A 24,457-nucleotide genomic window follows, 5' to 3' on the forward strand; every position below is an offset into this window, starting at 1 on the left:
AAATCCAGACAAAGCCCACCCATTCATCTTGGTACGGGGCCTGTCTATTTTTTCATATTGTTGTTCTCTGTTAACCATTTGATTTTTCTGCAGTTGAAGCCAAAAGGAGCCTTCTTTTGCTTCTGATTAAGGGTAAATTCAATCATAGTTATTGGAACTTGCGTCACTGTTCGATTTGGTTTGAATAAGAGCTCTTCTTGTCAATAATTTTTTTTTTTTTAATGATTAGAAAACCTTATCTAACTCTGTCAGACAAATAAATTTTAAAATTACAATAACTCGACTTATAACCATTGCACCAACTAAATCATGTGTTTGTTTTATTTTAGTATATCACTAGTTAACCCTAAACTATTCATACTCTGACCTTTTACATGTGTAAGCTCATATTATTTGAATCTTAGCTTTCACAAAGGAAGTCTTTCTCTTCGCCACTTAGACCAACACTGTGGTCTACTTGTATCATATTTCCCTTCTTTGCATGTGCATTAGATGCTGATAGACTTCTGTGATGCATAATTGCAGACCAACCAAGTGTAATGAATCAAGAAGATAACTCCAACAAAGAAATACTGTGCTTGTGGCAAGCAAAATGTACAAGATTCAAACTCAAGAAAACAAAGCAACAAAGTTCATTACTACATAGGTAACAAAGCAACAAACTCCAACAAGCATGCGCAGCACATTCATATTGTTTCATAAAATTAAGATGGATCAGGCTTTAGAGACAAAAGCTAACCCCATGCTCAGTGTCAGTCTTCATGAAGAATGGCCGTGAAATAAAATCATCTAGGAAGGCTGTTAGGAGGGAAATTGCGTAACGGGTTCTTCCTCAACAGCTCTGTTTCCCTGCACAAGTTGAGCTAGACAAAGTTAAGAATCTTGTACTATTTCCCTGCACAATAAAATACTTAGAGCAGCTGTTGTTTTACCTTTTAATATCTTGGCCATCCCCCTGCTTAGCCTTTAAAGTTGAAGACTTGCTATGTTCACCCTGCTCGTGATGTGTCTCATGTGTTCTAGTATGATTTTGATTGATAACAAGTTAGCAACAAAAATAAAATGATTGTTCATCTATATGCAAATGCATGTTCCCAAGAGATATAAACGCATACTGTAATGTATTATTACATACTCTGCACATTCTTCATCAATAAACACTTCAATATGGTTACTTGCAGTTGCCCCTCCAACTCTAGACACAGACCTTTGTGGAATCTGAAAAATGGAAACTTTATGAGTTAGATTTGATTTTCAGAAAGTTGTGGGAAATTATAGTCCAAGGAGATCAATAGGCAGAAAAATTATAATATTTGTTGATATGGAGAACCTTGTACGAAGTCCACTTGACAGGTACTGCATTATTTTCTTTGTTTCTCTCAGCTTTAACTCCAAGAGTGTGCCAGGAACAATGATCTATCTTTGACTTATCTGGTTGATGACTTGACATGACATCAACTTTTGTATCTTTGTAAATATGAAATGAAGCTTCTTTACTCCTGCAGAAGCAAAATGTACAGTAATTAAACAAAAATACACATAATGAAATATGAAGAAATCATGTGATAGATTCTAGAATGTAGTTGGCACAATTAATCCAAAACAGAACCCGGAGTAGAAATTGTTAGGTAACTCAACAATAATCCAATTCCTCAACCAATGGAAATCAACTACGGCTGAAATCTAAAACATTCCCAATTCCAGCTTTGGAGAGACTGAAATCTCTCCCTAATATAGTCTAGCACTCGAGAGGTTAGATATTTTCCTTCAATAAGCCAAAGTTGCCAAGAATTTTCAAAAAACAATCCTCTTCCTTTACTTAACCTAGAGTTCCATTTTTATTCCATGTTCTCTTCTCCCTAAACCCACGTGGCTCTCTCCCCTACGTGATCTTCCCATTTTTGTGCCAACATCTCATTTGCTTTTTGTACCCTCAATTGTCCCCCAACTGTTCAATAAGAAACAGCTAAAACTTGATTTGTTTTAGAAACACCAATAACAATTTGGACATTATTAACATGTCCCCAAAACTGGAAAATGGAAAGATATTTTCTCAATAAATATTGTAATGGACAAAAACTGATGAGAGGAAATGGGCAATAATCTTACCCATTTGTCTTCAACTTTTTCCTCTGCTGATCAGTGCTCTGTATAGTCTGCCTTCCTGCAGCAACAGGAAAGGCAAAGGAGATTAGCAATATATCATATGCAAAGCTTTTAGAGACACACAGACAGCACTACCACTTACGATTATCTTCCCTAGCCAGGACGGTTCCAAAGCTTCTGGCTGGCAAGTGATTTTCTTCCAAGTCCTCCTGTAGTTTGTAGAAAAAAAGTGATAAATAGTCTGCAGAAAACTTGAATTAAATAAATTCATTTACGAGAAGTTGCATACGTCAGCAGCTTTTGGTCTTCTCATTGAGCGTACAAGAAATTTTTTGTAGGCATCCTTCAATTTTTCTGTTGGTTGAGCATTCCTGTTAAAAGAAAAAGATAATTAAAATACTAATTTATGCAAATTTCGCAAATGATGAACAGAAGAATTAAAATACAGAATTCCTTATAGGACTTGATGCTGCTATAACGTAACTTCATGATCCAAAATTGGGTTATTATTGAATTATCAGAGTCATTCACCATGGCATTGATTTTTATTTTAATTTTGTACTCCAGACGTCCAACATAGCCGGTCCTTCTACTCCCCAATGCATGTGGCAGATCTCACGTTACTCTTTCTATTTAACATACTAGCAATGTTATGTGTACCTATTTTTGGTATATAATTCATGTATACAGTGATATGTCATCATGTAATTAGGTGATTTTAAAATATGTATCATCATATGATAAAGAAACATTCAATCACATGATAACACATCATCTGTGTACACAAATTGTATACCAAAAATAGATACACATAGTTTTATTGTTAACATTACAATCTAATTATTAATTTGAGAATTTAGTCCAAATTTTGCTAATATGTTGCGCAAAACCATTCTCCACTAATAGTACACAAAACATGCACGGATTTCAATCTACTATTCGCTGCATGTGAACTCAGACAGAAGTTTTTACCTTGATATTCCGAGGCTGAATAGGTCATTTGCAGCTTTCATCTTAGACTTGGATTCCATATGCAAAGCATAGGCTATGTAGTATGCGGAATGCGTCTTCCCAATATCATTGGCGTCTAGGAAACTGTAAATTACTTCCGCGTCAACACAGTTTTCAGCCTGCAAAAGCGATTAATCATAGTAAGATCCACTACCTATAAAGGAAGAAGATATTTGGAGAATGCATGCTCAGAAACACATAAAGAATTACAGCAGGTAAAGAGAAGGAAAAAACCCACATATTCTAGCCAAACTTTAAGGTAGCGGAGATCATCCTTGTAACGTTCTGAATGCCAAAACGTGCGAACACACTGTTCGTATAGCACGACCAATCCTGAACTGTCTCCCCCAGCTGGAAAAGCCTCTTGAACCCATTTTATACACCTTAAATGTAAAGATAAAAACAAATTAGTTTCTTCTCTTCTTTTTTTTCATGTATTCTGGGAAACATCAAGTTGAATCTCAGACAAACAGATTAAACACTTACTGGATCCATGGGTGTAGAGGATCATCTCCTTGGTACTCATCGATGGCTTCAATCAGTCTCCTAAAAAAAAAAAAAGGAAAAGACGGTTAAATGAAGCGTTTAAAATTTAAAAAAATAATAATAATAAAACAAGAAGACATAGAAGGAAGTAAGAACCTTCGATTATCAAGCAGAGACTTCTTTAGTTGAATGTCGTTGTGTGAGGCAAGGGAGTGGTTAAGCAGACGAATGTTGCGGCCTCTCTTCAAAGGCCTAACGTTTTCCTTGAAGAGTTCCCACTCATTCCCAGTTTCTTGTTTTGAAGCGAGAAATTGTGTCTCTGGATCTATACTCTGAATCTGGGTATCTTCCATTACCGCTATTCCTCTTCTTGGCCTGCGGCTGGGGATAATCGAGATGGAATGGAAAGAAATAAACAAACAAGATTCAAATTTTGAAATGGTAACGGTCGGCTGAAATTACCATTTATTACCTAAGCGCGCTGGGCCAAGACTTACTTTGACATTCTCTAGGGGCCAAAGGACAATTTCCCACCCAAGGTATGCTTTTTTTGGCAAATTTCCCCTGTTAACTTTGAAAATCTAATTTACCTACCCATAAGCCGTTAAAAAAAATGATTTTAAGAGCAAAATCGTCATTTTATTTGTAATATTAAAATAAACTTAAATTAAATTTTATTTTTCCTCTCAAACCCTAAAAACTAACAATTTTCCCCCAACCAAAGTTTTCAAAAACAATATTTTTCCCCCCTAAGATTTCCAAACTTTCGAATTGAATTTTTTGGTAACGATCGACGATCTCCAAGCGATGTCTCTTCCTCTCCGACATCTCCTTTTTACGACCGTGTGACGTCTTCCCCTCTTAGGCGTCATCGTCGACAAAGACAATGCGTCTTCGTCGAGACAAAGACGAATCATCTTCGTTCAAAGAAGAAGATGACGTCTTCGTCAATGACGATGCCACACGGCATCAGGAGATATACAACCGGAAGAAGGGGCTATCGGAGAGGGAGAGTAGGTGTTTAGAGATCGTCGATCGTCGTCGAAAAAATGGGATATGAAGGTTTGGAAACCATAGGGGGAAAACACAGTTTTTAAAAACTTGGGGTGGGGAAAAATTATTAGTTTTTAGGGTTTGAGAGGAAAATTGATATGACTAACAGACTCAATTAATTTTAACGACACATAGGTGGATAAATAAGATTTTCAAAGTTAACGGGGGTACATTTGGAAAAAAAACATACCTTGGGTGGGAAATAGTCCTTTGGCCTTCTCTAGGGTTTCACCCAAAATTTAACTCCCTCAAGAAAAAAAACTAACCATTTAAATAAAAGTCATTTTTCTTTCCAAAATTGACAAGAAAGATACAATCCACGTAATCACACCTTATCCAAATGTAATTAAGGTGATTACAATCTTTGAAACACATTTTGGCTATGATTTTGATCACAGAAATACAATTTTTAAATAAGATCGGACCTAACATAACATAATTATATTTTGAATAATATATAATTTGGTAGATTATACACAACTACGATTAGAGTTAATATTTGACTCCACAAAAGTAAAATGGTTAAAGAAAATATGGAATCTCAACTTAAATTATCTTAGAGCTCACAAATTGATTATTTTATTGGAACTCGGCCCGTTCCTAACCAAGCTTTTCAAAGTAGGTGGCTGATACGGATAATTGAACATCAACATGCCTGTGAGATCAAACAACTAACACTGTTCCTCCACTAGGTCACAGACCGTGCTAGATTATTGCTGGCCTAAAATAACCAGAAAGGCCACACATGATTCCTAAATTTACATAATCGACTAATATACAGTAAACTCCCTCCATGGTCACTGGTTTTCAAAGAAGGAAACAAGAAAGAAAACGAACGGGTGAGGATATTGAAGAGTCAATGGCATCTTTGGCTGCGACGGCAACCGTTCCAAGAACATCGTTCTTGGCTTCGAGAACTTGTTTTTGTTCAAAGAAAATAAGTATAGCATCGGTTCAACAACAGAAGAAGGTGCAAGGAAGGAATACGAGTGTGAAAGCGACAGGTATGGCAAAGTTCAAGGGGACGCCTATGAGAGAGAAGCAACTGACAGAGATGATCGAGCAGAAAATGATTGAAGCTAAGCAAATATGTGAGGGAGATCTAACCTCTGACAAATGTAAAGTTACGTGGGATGAGGTGGAAGAAGTGAGCCAAGCCAAGGCGGATCTCAGACGCAAACTTGAGAAGCAAGATCCTCTCGAATTCTTTTGCCAAGAAAATCCTGAGACTGACGAGTGCCGTATCTATGAAGATTAGATCGACGCATCGTTTTTCTTTCCTCAAGTATTGTATGTTGATTATTATCATATATAGTGAAATGCAAATTTAAGAACACTGCTAATCTTGCAGAAGAGCTTTGCTTCTCCGGTATTGAAAAACTTAGTACAAAGTTGCACCAGTTCTCACTTCTACGGTTTCCTTCTTTCAAACCAGACTCAGAATTACAAAATATCTGAACGCAGATTTAATTAGTTTCACCAAAAGGTTTATATAAATATGAATAACGAGGCTACTATATAGATGCAATTAGTTTCATTGATTTTTTGATGACCTGACCACTATTCTTCTTCTACAAGAGCTTTGAAGATAACCGTGCTTGATCCCAACTGGAGTATTCTAGATTCAAGCTAAATGCAATAGATTTTGAATTTGTCCCTGGATCCAGCAAATATGGAACAATCAAACAGCACCAACAGCAGAAGAGAAGATCCCATTTCCAATCTCTTTTCCACGGCGCAGTTGTACCTTCTGTGAAACCTGCAAGGCATCTTCACATTTTTAGCTGATATTATAAGAAAATCAAATACACTGATTTGCAGATACATTCATGTTAATGCAAGTCCTCATAGCAAAAACAATATGAGTTAATAAGAGATATAAGCATATAAAGTAGTGCTATGCTCTCTGCAACTTTTGTTCATTCTCGTCCACTGTCTTCATCCGGGCCGCCAGCTTCTTTGACATCAACGGTGAAACTATATTCTTGGTCGCAGCCCATATATGAATCACACATAAAATAGAGAGTATATGATTTCTTCCCAGCATCTGTAGGCGCAGCAAAATCAAGCTTGACCCTCGACTTCCTTTGGAGTGACACTCTCTTAATGGCAAGCACCTGGTTAGTCTTGGTGTCACCAACAACGAGCCACCAGCCTTCCTCTTTGGCTTTAGGATATCTAGGAGCATCAACAGGTCCCACCTCTGTCCTCCCCTCCAAATCCCGCTCAAGGGTGACTTGCAATGTAATGTCCTCCCCAGCCCATACGTTATCGCCATCCTGCACCTCGTAAGACATGTCTATATTGGGGAAACGATTGCAAAATCTTGCAATATCAGCTAACTGTGAATCAGACATCTGCAGGAGCTCACGCCTCTCATCATCCTCCATCTCCACCAAATCAAACACTGTCTCTATGCTCTTTCCAGGATTCTCTTGGCATCTCTTTGCCAACTCTTTTGTGAAATGCGGGAGCTGGAGAAGCATGGAATCACGTTCCCACATGCCCTGAGTCACCATTTGACTCACTTCCATTGCAAGGAGTGCAAGACTCAGCCAACCATTACTTGAAATAACATCAACCATAGCCTGGAGCAATCTACTAGCAGAAAGGAGAACCTCCCGCTGGTCCAATGCAAGGTTCCCACCCACTGATTGCCTGGAGAAGTATGCCTGAAGAAGAGCATTTGCCTTAACATGTGGATCAGTGCATCTCGGATTCTCAAATGAAAATCTCTGATGATTTATTAACTTCCGAACTGCCTCTTCCTCCCCAGGTCGTACAGGTAGTTGTGCATACTCTGAAGCTGAAGCAAGAATCTCCAGAAGACCCTTCATCTTTGTCTTTGGAGTCAAAGAAGAACTGAACCGTTCAATAGTTGTGTAACTGATGTAATAGTAGGAAGCAATCATGCCATGATTTGAAGGAGAAAGGTCCATGTCATCTTCTATAATGATGCACTTGCTCGCTTCCAGATCACTTAATGTGTTCTCAACCAGTTCCGAGAGGTGATCAGAAAGATGCCTGTGACTTACACCCTGGAGATTGTAGTAGTTTGGATTTTGAGTAAGCCTCCTGTACATGAACGTCCAAGTAAGATAATCCACAGCATCTTGCTTGTTCTCAATAACTCCTGCAACAACTTCTGCATTGAAATTGTCATGTAAGAAATGATGCAAATGACTTTCGACAGGAAAAGCTTCATACAAGAACTTCTTGTAGTATTCTTTACGAGGGGCATGACAGAGAATGACACATTTCCCAGAATTATCTAGCAAAGGTCGACTGGCATGACCCATCATCTGCAATAGATCTGTAACAGGATAGTCCGTATGAGCATTTTCCTGCCCATCATAATACTGCGTTCCCATCACAACTACTAAATGTGCTGTCAATGGCACTCCCCAACAAAGCGAACTACTCATAACACAAGCCTGAATGAATCCACCTTTAAATAGCTCTGAAACAACTTCTTGATCATAACTGCTTAAACCCTCATGCAAGTATCCCACTCCATGACGTAAAGTGGCTCTCAACATCTCTTCACTGATACCACTGAGATATTCCTCAAAGTTTTCATGGGATCGCAATAGAAAAGCTGAATTCTGATCACTGTCCATACTGGAATATGTCATCAGATCAACAGCAGTGAGTCGGACATATTTTCTTGAAGGGACAAATACAAGTGCAGGCTTTCCATTCTTGGCACGTTGGACAATTGCAGTGTATGTGGGTTTTGTCATAGCTTGCATCCTTGCATCAAAATTGGCTATATCCACTCCCTGGATATGTATTTCCAGAGGCACAGGACGAACCCCAGGAGGAAAATTGAAAAGGCCATGAGAGGTAGCCCCTATCCATTCTCCAAGATCCTTGGCATTTGCAAGAGAAGTAGACAGAGCCACAAGACGGATCTTGTTCTCAACCTGGCTGGCAATATATCTCATCCGAGAAACAATCACCTCCAAGACAGGACCACCTTGACCCCCAATCAGGTGGAGTTCATCAATGATGAAAAGACTAACCTGCTGCACATACTTCCTCTGTTTCCAGCGGCGAGATAAAGCATCCCATTTCTCTGGAGTACTGATAATTATTTGACCTTTCTCAAGCAGTTTCAGATCCATGGCTGTTTCCCCAGTTAGTTCAACCACCCGCATTCCAAGATGACGGCCAAACTTCTCCTCCCAATCACGTAAGCGTTCTTTAGCAAGAGCTGCAATGGGTGCTATATATACAGCACGCATGACACTATCAGACGCTTTTTGATGATTCCTCAAAATGGCAAACTCTGCACAAATTGTCTTCCCACTCCCTGTTGGAGCAGCAACCAAGACATTATCATCTGTATTATACAACACAGTAAACACCTGAGTCTGGACAGGGTTAAAATGCTTAAAATCCTTATAAAGATTTTCATATGATGGATTGCGCAATGCTGTCACTGGGAGAGGTTGTAAGTCTAAGAGTTCTGTAGGTGGAGGATACTTTTCAGGCAAAATAAGGTGTCTGAAGGAGACAGGTAAAACAGTTTGTGAGCCCAGCCACTTATCTGACACAACTCGTATAAAATACTGTGGTGGCAATGGTTCATAGATTGGCACGGTGAAATTCAGTGTGTGGTCCTCATCTATGTACTGCTTTTTCAGCATAAAATATTCATGGTGAAGAATGTATTCACCATCATTATCCTCCACAATTACCCAAAATGGCTCCACATATCCATGGACCTTGTCATCCCACTGGAAGTCTGGTGTTATTGTAAGTTCAACCCTTAAAACAGTGCGAGTTATTGGTTGAACATGCGCTGCAAGGTTTAGTTTTGGGAATTGGTGAACAAATCTGTGAAGCGTCCTACCCATCTTTGAGTAACGAATGAGCTCCCCAAGCTCTGCAGCTGAGAGATCATAATACCTTTCCCATGCAATATCTTTCTTCTCCAACTTCATTAAAATTTCGTTTGGGATTCCATTGAACTGGCGGAGAGGTGTTTGGACATTCCACATCCGTTTGGTAACCATTTTGCTCAAGTTCAAAGCTTTCTCTGCTATTTGTGCCCAACCCCGTTTCAGTACAATCTCGAAAAGAGCTCTCATAAGACGTCCTGCACTCTAATTAAGAGAAAAAAGTAAAATGAGAAAACACACATATGAAATCTTGTGTTCATCAGAAATAATTAAGGAATGATGAAAAGGACATGGCAACAAGAAGAAAACTAACCTGAGTTATGAACACCATGTCAGAAGTCAAGGAAAGCCCTTCAAGCTTTAGCTGAGAAATGTATGCCTGAAGCAAAACATTAATCTTGGCACTAGGCTCTTCCAGGCTTTCCTTTATGGGAATGGGAACACGGTCCAACAGCTTAGCCAGCTCCATCTTCTCATCTTGCCTAACTGTTACATATTTGAATTCTTCACTGAGCGAAAATAGCCGGCAAAGCTCAATATCGCCCATGGTTGGCTTCAAATGCTCATTATATGTGGCTATTGTCCCATGAGTTATATAGTAATAGCTTGCAATGCGACCCAAGTCTGTAACCTGGAAATATCCACTTTTCCTATCATACTTGATCAAGTTATTTCTGTCCAAGATGGTGGCAGCAGAGTGAATCTACAAAAAGAAATCAAACGACAGTCAAAACATAACTTTCAGCAAATTAAAACAAAGAACTAGGATAATTAAAAAAAAAAAACTAACAGTAAAAAAGGTCCAATCAAATGTACAATAGACAGATCACTACAAGGTGTACAAAACCGCAATTATACCAGAAAAAATAAATAAATACAAGAGGAGATTGAAAAAACTATTTTTTCTTATTGTTTAGTCAAAGACAAGCCCCATTGTTGATAAGAAACAACAGTATGAAATTACTATAAAAGATAGAAATGTAGCCCAAGGAAGACAATACAAAAAATTTACAACCACATACAGAGATTTTCAATCAATAGACACATTTTGAAACCAAATTTATAATGTAAAAATAAAAAGAGCTTCAGTGCAGTGATCAAAACAATCATTGGCAGAAATAAGTTTGCATAAATACCTTTAAAAGCCTAGTCCCTCAAGCAAAGGACAAAAATTTGATTCATTTTGGTGAACGAAAAATTCCCCCAATACTAATAAGCAATACTATCAGGGGAATAAGGAACAGATTAAAAATGCAACTAGAGCTAACATGCATCCAGAAGATCAAAAAAGTAAGAATGGGAAACAAAGAGATCCTGCCAATTAATGAAAAAATAAAAACAAAGAAGCTATACTACAGAATTTCTTACCAAATCAGCTCTCCTCTCCCCCAGTGTTATATCTTCTTTCAGAACCTCAGGCGACAAACCATAAAGCAAAGGATTTCGTAACATACGAATGTACAGGTAAGTGTACCCAATCCAATTGCAGGCCTCTTTAGCATTTTGGACAGTGCCAAGGACAATTTCAGCATTTAGTTGATCTGCTAGTTTGGAAACAAACTGACTTTCGATAGGGAGTTGCTGATTCATTAATGAAAGATAGTATTGAAGTTCACTATGACCAGTAATGATAATCCCTTCCCCATATGAATCATATTGAGGCCTTCCAGCACGACCAAGCATCTGCATAATATCCAAAGGACTAAGCTCAGCCCATGCCCCTTTTTCTGGATTGTAAATCTGGGTTCCCTTAATGATCACTGTATGAGCAGGCAAATTCACCCCCCAAGCAAGAGTTGCAGTGGAAACCAACACCTGCACATGTCCATCACCAAAAAGATCCTCAACAAGTTGACGGTCACCCCTTGTCATCCCAGCATGATGAATTGCAAAACCATAAGGCAAAAGGTCTTTAAGATCATTGCTCTTGACCATATCAGTGTGACTTTGGAGAATCTCACGGCTGACACTGTCCTCCTTCAAGAATCTACCAAGGGTATCATTCTCAAGTGCTGCATCTCGTATTGCACGAGCTGTTTTTGCTGTTTCCTTCCTAGAGTGGACAAAAATAAGAACTTGATGCTTTCCAGCAACTGCCATAACCTTTTCATAACACAAATCATTCATCAACTGGAACCTTTGCAGTGGCTTCTTGACTGTGATCCCAATATACTGCTGAGAAAGAGGGACAGGTCTATAACTATTGTCAAAGTGGAACAAGCCTTTTCCCAAATCCACTCGTAAAAATAAAGCCACATCTTCATAATTTGGGAGTGTAGCTGACAACCCAACCAACCGAATATGCTCTTTTGTAGTTTCAATTTGCCTAACAGTTCTAGCAACAATACTTTCAAGCACAGGACCTCGATTATCATGAAGCAAATGAATTTCATCAACAATAAGAAGCTTCACAAGCTGTGTGTAGGTTCGATCCCCTGATTTTCTGGTAATGATATCCCACTTCTCAGGAGTGGTAACAATTATTTGCGTTTCTTCAATTTGTTGGCGAGTGAGTGTCTGGTCTCCACTTAGCTCCCTCACCTTGACATCATATACCTGCAAACGATTAGAAAGATTACCAACAACTTCAGCAACAAGAGCTTTCATTGGTGCCACATAGACAATCTTATAGTTGCTTTGGTTGAATGAACCATCTGGGTTCCGATTCAATGCTAACTGCTGAAGTATGGTAAGGACAGCAACATTAGTTTTCCCAGCCCCGGTAGGAGCACACAACAGTATATTATCTGCTGAGAAAAGGGCAGTTTCATACACTCTACTCTGCACCCTATTCAACTGGGTCATTCCTTTGAAAGCAGGATGTGCCCATTCTGGCATCTCAGTTATCTTTATCAACTTCTCATTGGGATCCAGTGGTTTTGGTTTCAATGATGGCACATGAACTTCTTCGTATCCCTTGCTAAGATGTCTATATGACCCAGTAGGAAGATCACACTTTTTATTTGCCATCAAAAGACCACCCTGTTCAAAAGCAAGGCTGTCTAGATCAAGTAACTGGCGCTGACCCTGCAACCAGCCACCATCTGCGTCTCTATCAACAAGACCCCTCCTATCCCTGTTGCCACCACCACCGCTCTCGTCCTTCAGCCTGCGAGCCTCTTCTCTAATACTCTTCTCCAGATTCTTCTGCCTTTCCTTGGCAGTTGCCCTTGTTGCATGCAACTGCTCCAAAATTGCAATCAAATCAGGACCCGAACCCATCATTTCCTCCTCAATCTTCTTCCTCTCTTCTTGGTCTTCAGACCTCGCCAAACGAGTACACCACACAATCTTCAGACGGTTACGCAATAAAAACTTAATGAGGCTGAATTTCTCAAATTGAAGATGCACCAGCAGATTAGTCTCAACTTCCCTGTCATCTCCCTCAGCAAGTATCTTCAGAACCTCTTCTGCAAGTTTCTGACACTGCTGTGGGTCAATTTGTTGCTCATAAGCTTGAGAGATTTTCCTTTGAAGCCAATAAGCATCAATATCCTGAACATTAAGACTCATGCCCTCATTCGCATCATGTGAATCATCATCGTCAATCCCACCACCCATTTGCATAGCAGCAGAACCATTGGGCTCAGCCACATCATCATCATCATCCTCTTCATCCTCCTGAACCATATCCAGATCACTCTCTTCCTCTTCATCGTCATTCTCTTCAAATTCAACAGCCACACCCATATCATCATCAAGTGCCTCATCGCTATTAGCATTAGAAGCCCCAGCATCACCCCCATCTTGATAATCAGTAATAAGCCTTCCAATGGAAACAAGCTGATCAAAGACATGATTTGGTATGGGGTTCAACAACTTCTCAATATCCTTCTTCTTATCAGGGTTTTTAGCAGTCTCATTCTTAAGAACAGCCAAAATCTCATCAGCAGCAGCACTAACAATATTAAGAGGTTGACCACCCAACTGCTGTTGAATGACACTGAGCATAGCCTCATAGGCAGCTCTGGTTTCCTTGGTCTTGGGCTGGTAAAGCCCTTCCTCAGTGGAAGTAAGAACGCTCTCTTGACGAAGACGACGTCTCTTGCTCTGTCGTGGAACAGGTTCAGAAATCGGATCACGCTCCTTCTTCTTCTTAGATTTCTTTAATTTCTCATCTAACTCAGGGGGTCTGCCCTTGTAAGCACGATCACCAAAGCTTTTGGGATCAATCTTGCCCCAGAGAGACTCGGGCTCACCAGTGGGTTCGTGAGTATCACGAGGGCGAGAATCCGTGGTTAGAACAAGACTCGAGTTTGCTCTATACTCATATTGTTTGGATCGGGCGTGTGCTTCCGCACCACCACCCAGATGTGCCATATTGGAAGTAGATTTCAAATGAATTCAAACCCTAATTGAAAATCAATAACAGGTTATACCCTGACTAAACCCTAATGTGCAGTCAACTGAGAAATGGAAAAAATTACAAAATAATAGCAACAATAATGAGTATAAAATGAAAACTGAAAACAAGGAGTGTACTTACTGTTATACAAAGACTAACAAACCACCTTAGATTGTAAGCCCAACGTGTCGTAGCTGCGGCTTCACGTTCACTCTCCGCCCCGGGTCCAGAGATTTTTGTTTTGAATCTAAAGACGCCTACACCGCCTTGAACTCCAAAAGCGGCGGCAAGATGATAAAAAACGAAACGACGTAGTTCCATGATTATGATAAGTGTTAGGAGACTAGTTGATATTTTTTTTAATGCTATTTTCCAAAATTTTCACTAGGGATAGTTTAGACATTACACCAGAGATTCTCTAACAATTAACGGAGTACACTAACGTCTGTGAAATTCGAGGACTAATTTGTCGCTAAAAAATTAAACTGTCCTGATCTGGAGGAAACATAAAACCCAAGAAACTCCAAAAATCTGAAGTATATTTTGATTTGATTCGGAGGTCAGGAACAAACATGGTCTGTTTCAAATAAAGAGAGTTAATTCAAAATTGGTGTGAAACTGTAAATTAAAATTTGCATTCAACTTTAAAATAATTTATTTTATATTTAACCTAAATCAACTTAAATTTAATTGTTTAAATTAATTTGAATTTGACTTATTTATTAAAATAAGTTTAATATTTAATTTGAATTTAATATATTCAATCCAATTTTTAATTTAAATTAAAGCAATTCGAATTAAATCTAACTATAACGTTGAGTATTATGTACTAGTTTAAAAAAAACTTAAAAGAGTTTTAGATATATTATATTTAATCAGAGTTAAAGGAAATTAAAAAAAGGGTTAAAAGACTTGTTTGCACTTAAGATATAGTAAAAAATCAAGTGATCTTATCCAATTTTCGAAAATCCAAACAATCATTTATGAGCAAAATTTCGTTGAAAAACTCAATTAAATTTAAAGAAAAAAAGCATCATTAATAAAATATTTAAAAAACATAAAATTTATTAAAATTTTTTCTTAAGTTTTAAAAATTAATAACTTCATTTTTACTTAAATTTTTCAAACCTTGAAAAAGCTCTTGGACAACATATAGATCAAAAAATTCAGATAAAAGAGCCCATCATCTGGACGAGGATGCCTTGGTCTCCTTGTTATCATTTGGGATGACAACTTATCTAGACAATGCTTGTTGTCCAAACGAATGCCTCTTTCATTTAAATTTTTTTATCCAGATGAAGGACATATAGATTTTATCTAGAAGAAAAGAATTTCAAACCGAGAGACATCATTGAAAAAAAGAAAAACCAATCATTGTTTTCTAGAGATGGTGGCTAGAATGAGGAGGAAAAAAACCCAAAGTTTGGGGGGGGGGAAAGGGGGGAGAATACTACTTTTCAAATTTTGAAATTTTTAAGCATAAACAAAATTATTAGTTTTTAAAATTTATAAAAAAATTAATAAATTATCTGTTTTTAAATTTTTTTAAATAATAATTTTATTTTTAACTTTAATTGAGTTTTTTAACATAATTATGTTCATAGGTAAATATTTAAGTTTTCAAAAATTGGAATGAATCACTTTGATTCTCACTGTACTTTAGGTGGGAACAAGTCTTTTGGCCTTTAAAAAAAGGCCAAACGACTATTTCCCACCCAAGTATGCTGTAATGACAAGTTTCCACCCTTTAATTATGGAAACACCAAACACTCACCCATAGTCGGTTAGATTTAACAAAACTCTAACGGTGATAAGGGTAAAATCGTCATTTTCTCTAGAATATTAAAAATAAACTAAAATAGAATATATTTTACCCCCCTAAACTTTAAAAACTAAAATTTCCCCATCCTAAGTTTTAAAAAATCGCAGTTTCACCCTCCCGAAGCATTGCCGACGGTCTCCGGCTCCATTGCCGACGGTCTCTCCCTCCCGAAGCATCCTCACCTTCTGGAGATCTCTTTGCTCCCATTTGGACTTCCAATCAGAGTCAGAGAAGCTATGGAAGACGAAGAACTTCGTCGGGGAAGACGAAGTTCGTCATCCCAGTCGTCGTCGTCGTCGTCGTCGTCTGGGAAGACGACGTCTTCCCAAACGAAGACGAGACGACTCGTCGTCCTCTGGGAAGACGAGTCGTCTTCATCTGGGAAGACAATCGTCTTCCCAGACGATGAAGACGAGATCGATCGATCTTGTCTTCGTTGTCTGGGAAGACGATTTCTCTTCCCAGACGGCTTCTCTCTGCATTGGATGCGTTGAGGTCGAGTTGAGAGGGGTCGTCGGTGGAAGAGAAACCGTTGGGAGGGGAAGACGGCCGGTGATGGCGCCGGAGAAAGCGACGGAGAAGGGTTTGGAAATAAACCCTAGGGGGGAAAATGCAATCTTTTCAAACTTAGCTTAAGGAAAAAATGTTAGTTTTTAAACTTTTAGGGGAGAAAATGAGATTAAATTTATCACCGTTAAGGTTTTATTAAATCTAACCAGTCATGGGTGGATGTTTGGTATTTCCATAGTTAAAGGGTGGAAACTTATCATTACAACATACCTTGGGTGGGAAATAGTCGTTTGGCCTTAAAAAAATCATGTTGCTATTGTGGTCGTCTTTTATTAAAATCAGTCCGCACATCAACTTAGAATATGGATTAAAAATCCCCTTATTTGAAAATAGCAATGAGGATTGTATCTGCGGTTTAACATGTGGGCATCTATGACATTATCTTTTTGATTTCATCATATATTTACGTAAGAAAAGTGTTATTTATTATAAAATTAGGATTATATAATTAATATAATTATTTTATTTTCTTTATCATATAAATATAAATGATCATATAGATATTATAGAGTTATCACATAATATTATATAAACAAATTTACATAATTTATTTCTATATATAATTTTCCTTCGCTTTCAATCAACACTGTTTAATTTGTGGAATGGTATGGCTTAACTGTCATTAAAAGGTTTGGGTGTTTTTGATAATTATCAAACCTTTGAGAGTCTTTAAAATTTAATAGGCCAAACGACTATTTCCCACTCAAGGTTTAGCGTTTTCTCAAATGTCCCCCCTTTAACTATGGAAACACCAAACACCCACCCATGGCCGGTTACATTTAACAGAACCCTAACGCCTAAAAATTTTATCTCTTTTTGCCCCCTTAAACTTTAAAAACTAACATTTTTCCTCAGTCTAAGTTTTAAAAAACCGCAGTTTCACCCTAGGGTTTGGTTTTGAAATTTCCGGCGACCTCTCTGGCTCCGTTGGTTTTGAAGTTCTTTGTCTCCCACAGCATCTCCGAGCGCCGATCGGACCTCCAAATGGGAGGAAAGAGATCGCCGGAAGGAGAGGTTGCTTCGGGAGGGAGAGGCCATCGGCAACGGAGCCAGAGAGGTCGTCAGAGATTTCAAAACCAAACCCTAGGGTGAAACTGCGGTTTTTTAAAACTTAGGCTAGGGAAAAATTTTAGTTTTTAAAGTATAGGGGGGCAAAATTATATTATATTTTAGTTTATTTTTAATATTATAGTGAAAATGATGATTTTACCCTTACCACCGTTAGGGTTTTGTTAAATCTAACCGGCCATGGGTGGGTGTTTGGTGTTTCCATAGTTAAAGGGGGGACCTTTGAGAAAACGCTAAACCTTGGGTGGGAAATAGTCGTTTGGCCAATTTAAAATTAATATAAAAATTTTCAGGGAGGTGTATGATAGTTGGCCTAAGCACTCAATCTTCTAGTGCCAGAGGAGGGCTGAAAACATGGCTTCGATTTCTTGGATGAGTTCATCTTTGCGCGGAGGAGGGTTGGTTTTTCTTCAAAAATCTAATAACAGCATCCTCAAACTTAAACCAAAGACTTGTTTAGTCTGCAAAGCTTCATGGCAAGAGGTTACTTTCTTTCTTAAACACATAACTTTCACTTTACTGCTTTTAGTTATACGTATAATTATCTGGTTTTTATCAGCTCGCGGGTGTGTTAGTTTTTTCTGCAATCCCTTTCACGGCGGTGACAGCCATTGCAAATAGCCCGTTAGGAGAGTGGCTTCAGAACCGCATGTTGGAGACCAAGAAAGCTGCACTTCAAGATTCTTCTAAGTTCAAGGCCTTGGCCCAAAAGGCTCGAAATGAGAGGTAAATAAATTTCAAACCCAGTTCAGTATCCTTTGAAGTAGGGTTGGATTTGATCATAGGTGAGTCTGGGACTGGGTCTACTTCGTTTTGAATTCATAATGTCCAGCTCTAGTTGGTGCATAATGTTACCGGATGAACGGATAAACGGTATTAATGGACAAACGAACTGATCTCAAGCCAATTTGCATTTACCTCTACTTTGAAATACTCAAGTAGGGATATTAATTTGAGTCGAGTTAAAACAAAAATCAATTGAGCTTGGCTCAAATTCAAAAGGCTAGCTCAAGCTCAATTTGTTCGAGTTGGTGAACAATATCTTTGGAGAAAGGTGAACGACAACATTGGAGAAAGAAAAGAATCCGGCATTGATCACAGAGTCAATGGACTAAAATTGCTTTAGTTCAAGTTTGGGCCATTCAAACCAAATAGGGAGTCTAACCTGACTTGACTCGGATACACCCCACTAAATAAATCCTTTCGAGCGTTGTAGAGCTAATCAATTACATTTGTTATGCATTTTTATTTATCCATAGTAGTCATTTTGTGGCAAATTCTCTGACTTAACAGCTTGTGGTACGGGGAAGAGCGTCCTCGGTGGCTTGGTCCCATTCCATATGATTATCCCTCGCATCTTTCTGGAGAATTACCTGGGGATTATGGCTTTGATGTTGCCGGTCTGAGCAAGGATCCTGTGGCTTTCCAGAAATACTTCAAGTATGTCAACTCTTCTTTTATGTGGGCCATATCTGTTTAGTGCACTCTAGCCATGTGGCTGGGAAGTTGATGTTGCAATAGACATTGGATATTTCCCTCTAAATACAAAGAATAGAAATGCCTATCAAATATTTGAACTTTGCTTGAAAAAAAGAGTTTTTGAATTTATCTAACTACAAATGGTCACTGCCAACATCATCAATCTAGAAGCATAGCTATTTGATGTACTTTTTATAATAATAATAAAAAAAAAAGAGTACCTTTATCTGCAACTATTTGAAATGCATCTGAAGAGTTTGCTCTTTTTCTAAGTCTTTTACAGCATTTATTATGACTTTTCTTGTTATAGGCCTTAGCTGAATTGAGAATGTCTATTTCAACTTTAGAAAGTAAGTGTTTCAATTTTGGTCAAGTTGAAATGGTGGAACAGACAGTGTGATGTCTATTCTTTTGCAGCTTTGAAATATTGCATGCTCGTTGGGCTATGCTTGGAGCTCTTGGTGCTCTAATACCGGAACTTTTAGATATGTTTGGAGCCTTTCACTTTGTTGAGCCAGTCTGGTGGCGAGTTGGGTATTCCAAGCTTAAGGTGTGTATCTCATCTCTCAGTATATATACTATTCTCCAAAGATACTCAACTTTTCCAAAATCCTCTTAATTTATTTTGTCTTACTAGATTTTGATGCTCTAATCCATATTGTTCGCCTTTGTTATCATGTGGTGATTTGCTTTCAAACACTGCCTTAGATCTTGCTCCTAAAGAAGGTTGGGAGAAGGATCTTCATTTTTCTTTTCATGGATTTTTTATCTCTTCTTTGGTGAGACAAATAGTTCCCACCACGCATATGCAATATAAGTGTCAGTTGAGAAGATTTATTTCTTCCCGAATTGTTGAGATAATTTGTGAGCCATAATTAGACCTTACATGTTAGTTGTCGTTTCACGAAGTCACAAACCCTCAAACCCTAACCTTTTTAAGATCTGCGGATGAATTGTTAATAGTTCAGTTGTTATTTAACTTACCTTATCGCATAGCCTGTTCTGTAAGCTGTTTTTAAGTTTATCAAAAAGTTCAGATGCAGAAGGGACAACCAGGGTATACAAGATATTATTTATGCGAGGTTACATTTAGGTGAGGTTGTTCTCATTTGGTTGGTACTTCTCACACTGGTAAAGTAGAAATTATGGGATATTGTTAGGATTAAATTTAGGTGAACTATGTATGCACAATTATGAAATATGTATGGTATGTATGGACAGTTATGAAATGTGATTGAACAGTAATGAAACATATATGATGTGTATGAGCAGTTATGAAATGAGCAAGTGTAAAAGTGATATTGAGGAAGGAGAGAATGATATTTTTGTTTGGGCCACTTTTAGCTGATTGAAAGAGAGAGTCTAGCCTCTCGAATAGCCTGAAGTGGAGAGCACGATAGCTAGAATTATCCATTTGTTGACCATTTTGAGTGGTGAGTAGATTGATTGTAGTAGTGATTGCCTAAATCGTTGTCTTGCTAAGTGATACAAATAAAATAAGATCATTATTCATCATTTTCCTCTGTTTTTTGTGTGTTTGGCTCTGTTTGGATTGTGTATGCTGTGTATGGGCGAGGTGGAACCTAACAGATATATACTTACCATTAGAAATAAGTTAACTTAGTGTAATTACTAGAATCAGGATATTAATCATACATTACATGAGTGAATTAATCACAAGATTGCAATAACTCCATGACAAGTTCAAGTTTTTCTTATTACTCACTCATATAATTGAGTTGACATGACCTAACAATACTAGCTAAAAATACAACCAAATTGAAACAATTGAAGTCATCTCATGAATTATAATGAATTTACGCATATGAAAAACCCGGCATGATCTTACTTGTGTTCGCTAAAGTATAACAGCCAAATTAAAGATGATCTCCAAAGTGTACTCCAAATGATGAATGTGACATCTTCAACTTTGTCTGCTGTGCTTATTGTCTTCTGTGGAAGTGTAGGGTATGCACATCCTTAGCCTTTTTTGGAAGAACTGCACATGTGTTACTAAAACCCGACGTGAAAGTGAAAAGTTGTTCTCCAGAATTAACTTGAGATGATGAATCAAACTTCTTGCTCTTGGTACATTTGATTGAGGGTTGGTTGATTTTGCAACACTTGAGTATATTTCGTTTGTTAGATGATTATTTGCCATTCTGCGGAAGAAAATCTGCCGGATGTAAAACTAGCTAGATGGCTGGGAAGGATTTTTTTAGTTGTAATGTGAATCTTAAGTTTCTAAACCCTTTATTTGGTTGCACAAACCAACTTCTTGAAGCAGATCTTATCAATTTCATTTTGCTTATCTTTCAGTATAAAACTTGAGTTAGGATTATGTTACTGACTGACTGACTTTCTTTTCTTTTTTCCTATCTCTTTCTTCAATGTGTAACACAGGGAGAGACATTGGACTACCTGGGCATCCCAGGTCTCCACTTCGCTGGAAGCCAAGGAGTAATTGTGATTGCTATTTGCCAAGCCCTCCTGATGGTAACTACTTGCTCAAAATCAAGCTCATAGTGGCCCTCCATTACTAGGTTCATCTAACAGTTCTACCTATGGTTATGAAAACTAGACTAGATTGGCCATTTAGTTTGGTTCGACCAGGACTTGGTGGTCAGTTCGGTCTGGGTGAGCGATATGCCATTCAAGATCAAAGTGGCCCAACCGCTTTGAACTACAATTCAATTGGGTAAATTGTGTCGATTCAAGGTCATGTTGACGTTCGCACATTTTATGCAAAATTTTTTACAAATGTTGGGACTTGAACTGAGTTCTAATATTTGATGGGTATGAACACCACAATTGGGGGTGGATTTGAATTGACATGAGTTTGAGCATGGGCAAACTTGAGTTCAAAACAATTTGAAAAAACCATCCAAAATAATGTTGTTTTGATGTATACTGATCAAAATAATGTCATTTTGACCAATTTAAATCGAACTCTTCTATGCTTATGAGTTTGGTGAGATGAACATCCCCCAAACTCGAGCTCAACAATGCAAAACCCCTTAGGCTCGAGCTTGATTGAACCGAGCTAGTTCAATTCGAATCCACCCTTAAGCACAATTAGACCACAACTTATATTTGTAGTATATTATTAATAAATATTTATTTATAGCGATGTTTGACCATGTCAAGACCCAGTTATATAATTAAAACATTACTCATACCTTTAGCTTAAAGGTCTGATTAGTGATATATAATTTGGAACTTAATGAGAGGGTCCATGCTTATTAATATTTATCCATACATTCATTATTTCCATGATTAGTGTCGGTGGCTTCTGAAACTCCATGTTGCATATATAGGTTGGACCAGAATATGCCAGATATTGCGGGATTGAGGCTCTGGAGCCTCTGGGGATTTATTTGCCAGGCGATATTAACTATCCAGGGGGGGCATTATTTGACCCCTTGAACCTGTCCAAGGACCCAGTAGCCTTTGAGGAGCTAAAAGTGAAAGAAATTAAAAATGGACGTTTAGCAATGGTTGCCTGGTTAGGGTTTTATGCCCAGGCCGCATTGACAGGCAAAGGTCCCGTACAAAACCTCTTTGATCACATTTCAGATCCATTTCACAACAATCTGCTTTCCATTATCAAATCAATGTAACGGATTTTGCTGTATATCGCGTATACATATACTTTGTAAAGCTCTCTTAATGTATAATGTATTGTATTGCTCATTGCTGTCGGACTCTTGCTGGCTCCAATGTTTTTAGACCTGGACAGGGTTCTTGAGTGGGGCTTGTCTGTGGGTCAACCGGTTAGTTGGATTGGTGATGTGTGATGTCATGTGATCTTAGCATGAAATGATCAGACTGATCTAACTTGTCGGTTTTAAATATTTTTTAAAACTAAATTTGAATTTTAGCTTGCAGATTTTTAATTTAATTTTTTTAATTTCAAATAGGTTTTATTTGGTCTTAACTAAGATGGAATTTAACTTACGCTGCTTTGTGATTCGGCCAATTCGCTATTGGACCCTTCTTGGCTCTGAGCGTCTAACCTGTCACTGGCAACAGAAATGGAAAAATATTCTTTTATCCAGTTTTTTCCGGATGAATTTGGGTGAGTTGAATGTGGCAGAAGCAAAATCCAATCCAAGTACAAGCAATGGCGTGGGAAAGCAAACCCCACGTGTTACAGACTTTTAAGATCCAATCGCAGTCCAATCGGTGGCTGGCATGGCCCCCAATTGGCTGTGGAGTAGAATGGCATTGGCATATTCCATGGAATAATTGAAGGAAGATGGTAGAAGATAATACAAAAAACATCTAAGCCCGGGCTTCAAATTTCAACGAAGATACGGACGTAATTGTGATTCCGTTGAGTGCAAAACAAGTCCTCATTAGGGTTGCTTCTACTCTATTCTAACAAAATATTTTTCCCCATTTTGAATATATTTACATGTGCTCACTCAAGCCTCAAATATTTTTATTGGTTTTTTCTTTTTAATTTTTGCCAAATATTTGGTATTTACTCTAATTAGGTATCCATTTTTTAAAATTATTTACAATCAATAACAATATGCATAATATTATATGAACAAAAAATAAATACTAATAAATATCATCACATAATTAAATTATTTATTTATTTTATTTTTAATATAAAATCATCAAAATATATTTGTTTATTTACACCACTCATTTGTTATTGCATTTATATAAGAAATATTATTTTCAATGCATTCCCTTTAATCTTTTTGTTTTGAATTTCAAAAGTAAATGATATGCTAGGAGTGGATTCATACTCAAATGGCTCGATTTGAATCGAATTTCGAAAGTTTAATTTAAGTTTTTTAACTACTATTGTTCCTAATGGGACTTTCTAAGCAATTACTCAAGTGGTTTAACACCTCTTCCATAAATATTATATATTTTATCAATAATATTATTCTTTTTTCATTTTTAGTTTGATTTGGCTCAAGTCTAATGTTACATCACGTGCATTTTTATATTTGTTTCATGAAACTTTATTCAATGCAACAAGATTACGATTCAAACTATAATGTTTATATCAATATGTTATTTCATAAAATTTTGTAACTGTTGAAACTTGAATTGAACTAATCTGGTGAGGAATATGCATAAAGTTGTAAACAAGTTGAGTCATTTGCAAACTTCTAGTAATTTAATTTGATTATTATCGAGCTTAACTTTTTTGTTTCTTAGCTTACAAGCTCGTGACTCAACTCAGATATAATATCAATAAACTCATAAAAGTTTAAATTTTTACATATGCACTCCTTAAATTGTACTCATTGGCTTTGAATATGAAATAATTGATAAATATATAAGTTACGAAGTTTAATTATAATTTATCAGATTGAACTCAAATTAATTAATCTTATCTCAAACTTTAGCACAAGCTAAAAACTTCTTCATTAACAAGTTTAAACTCAAATTCAAGTTTTATTTAAATGTAATTTAATTAAATTCGAATAAAATAATACTTGATAAAACTCGGCCACAATCCTAAATATACACTATATAATATTATACTACAATTTGGTTAGGTTAAATATTATTTTCATATTTATTTAATGTCACCACTGTAACCATTAGTCAAACCCATTAAAACCCAATCCTATCCTTTGT

At 37.4% G+C, this 24,457-nt stretch overlaps 4 protein-coding genes across 6 annotated transcripts; 2 read left to right on the top strand and 2 right to left on the bottom strand.

Annotated features, from left to right (window-relative positions):
- Positions 1-537: 537 nt before the first annotated feature.
- On the bottom strand, positions 538-5,310 carry LOC123228592 (mitotic spindle checkpoint protein BUBR1). Its single transcript, XM_044654013.1, has 12 exons — positions 5,224-5,310; positions 3,760-3,984; positions 3,604-3,663; positions 3,356-3,500; positions 3,079-3,236; positions 2,396-2,477; positions 2,249-2,315; positions 2,110-2,164; positions 1,331-1,499; positions 1,136-1,218; positions 933-1,019; positions 538-849 (listed from the first exon to the last, which is right to left on the bottom strand). Exons 1-12 carry the CDS (start codon positions 5,307-5,309, stop codon positions 786-788), a joined length of 1,281 nt encoding a protein of 426 aa, XP_044509948.1. The 5' UTR covers position 5,310; the 3' UTR covers positions 538-785.
- Positions 5,311-5,438: 128 nt separating this feature from the next.
- On the top strand, positions 5,439-6,011 carry LOC123228594 (calvin cycle protein CP12-3, chloroplastic-like). Its single transcript, XM_044654015.1, has one exon. It carries the CDS (start codon positions 5,450-5,452, stop codon positions 5,912-5,914), a length of 465 nt encoding a protein of 154 aa, XP_044509950.1. The 5' UTR covers positions 5,439-5,449; the 3' UTR covers positions 5,915-6,011.
- LOC123228591 (DExH-box ATP-dependent RNA helicase DExH12-like) lies at positions 6,002-14,226 on the bottom strand. Of its 3 annotated transcripts, XM_044654012.1 has the most exons (5): positions 14,050-14,226; positions 10,932-13,914; positions 9,877-10,266; positions 6,570-9,767; positions 6,002-6,415 (listed from the first exon to the last, which is right to left on the bottom strand). In XM_044654012.1, the coding sequence occupies exons 2-4, from the start codon at positions 13,881-13,883 to the stop codon at positions 6,576-6,578; spliced, it is 6,534 nt and encodes a 2,177-aa protein (XP_044509947.1). In that variant the 5' UTR covers positions 13,884-13,914; positions 14,050-14,226; the 3' UTR covers positions 6,002-6,415; positions 6,570-6,575. The 3 variants fall into 3 exon arrangements, with proteins under 3 accessions (XP_044509947.1, XP_044509946.1, XP_044509945.1); XM_044654011.1 differs by having other exon boundaries at positions 6,002-9,767; positions 14,075-14,226; XM_044654010.1 differs by having other exon boundaries at positions 6,002-9,767.
- Positions 14,227-17,665: 3,439 nt separating this feature from the next.
- LOC123228593 (chlorophyll a-b binding protein 7, chloroplastic) lies at positions 17,666-22,541 on the top strand. The gene is made up of 6 exons (XM_044654014.1): positions 17,666-17,851; positions 17,928-18,094; positions 18,662-18,808; positions 19,265-19,397; positions 21,251-21,343; positions 22,165-22,541. The coding sequence occupies exons 1-6, from the start codon at positions 17,723-17,725 to the stop codon at positions 22,465-22,467; spliced, it is 972 nt and encodes a 323-aa protein (XP_044509949.1). The 5' UTR covers positions 17,666-17,722; the 3' UTR covers positions 22,468-22,541.
- The last annotated feature ends 1,916 nt before the right edge of the window (positions 22,542-24,457 follow it).

The sequence above is a fragment of the Mangifera indica genome, chromosome 11 (assembly GCF_011075055.1).
Source record: "Mangifera indica cultivar Alphonso chromosome 11, CATAS_Mindica_2.1, whole genome shotgun sequence".
In the NCBI taxonomy this organism is placed as follows: Eukaryota; Viridiplantae; Streptophyta; class Magnoliopsida; order Sapindales; family Anacardiaceae; genus Mangifera; species Mangifera indica.

Bases quoted from the DNA above. Each gene is read 5' to 3' on its own strand.
- LOC123228591 (XM_044654011.1), bottom strand. From the start codon at position 13,883: ATGGCACATCTGGGTGGTGGTGCGGAAGCACACGCCCGATCCAAACAA. The intron at 10,267-10,931 runs GTAAGAAATTCT...TTCTTTTTGTAG, and splicing joins GGGAGAGGAGAGCTGATTTG to ATTCACTCTGCTGCCACCAT. The intron at 9,768-9,876 runs GTTAGTTTTCTT...TCTCTTAATTAG, and splicing joins ACATGGTGTTCATAACTCAG to AGTGCAGGACGTCTTATGAG.
- LOC123228594 (XM_044654015.1), top strand. From the start codon at position 5,450: ATGGTCACTGGTTTTCAAAGAAGGAAACAAGAAAGAAAACGAACGGGT.
- LOC123228593 (XM_044654014.1), top strand. From the start codon at position 17,723: ATGGCTTCGATTTCTTGGATGAGTTCATCTTTGCGCGGAGGAGGGTTG. The intron at 17,852-17,927 runs GTTACTTTCTTT...GGTTTTTATCAG, and splicing joins GCAAAGCTTCATGGCAAGAG to CTCGCGGGTGTGTTAGTTTT. The intron at 18,809-19,264 runs GTATGTCAACTC...ATTCTTTTGCAG, and splicing joins GCTTTCCAGAAATACTTCAA to CTTTGAAATATTGCATGCTC.
- LOC123228592 (XM_044654013.1), bottom strand. From the start codon at position 5,309: ATGTTGATGTTCAATTATCCGTATCAGCCACCTACTTTGAAAAGCTTG. The intron at 3,237-3,355 runs GTGGGTTTTTTC...TCGCTTTTGCAG, and splicing joins TTAAAGTTTGGCTAGAATAT to GCTGAAAACTGTGTTGACGC. The intron at 1,500-2,109 runs GTAAGATTATTG...TTGCTTCTGCAG, and splicing joins AAAAAGTTGAAGACAAATGG to GAGTAAAGAAGCTTCATTTC.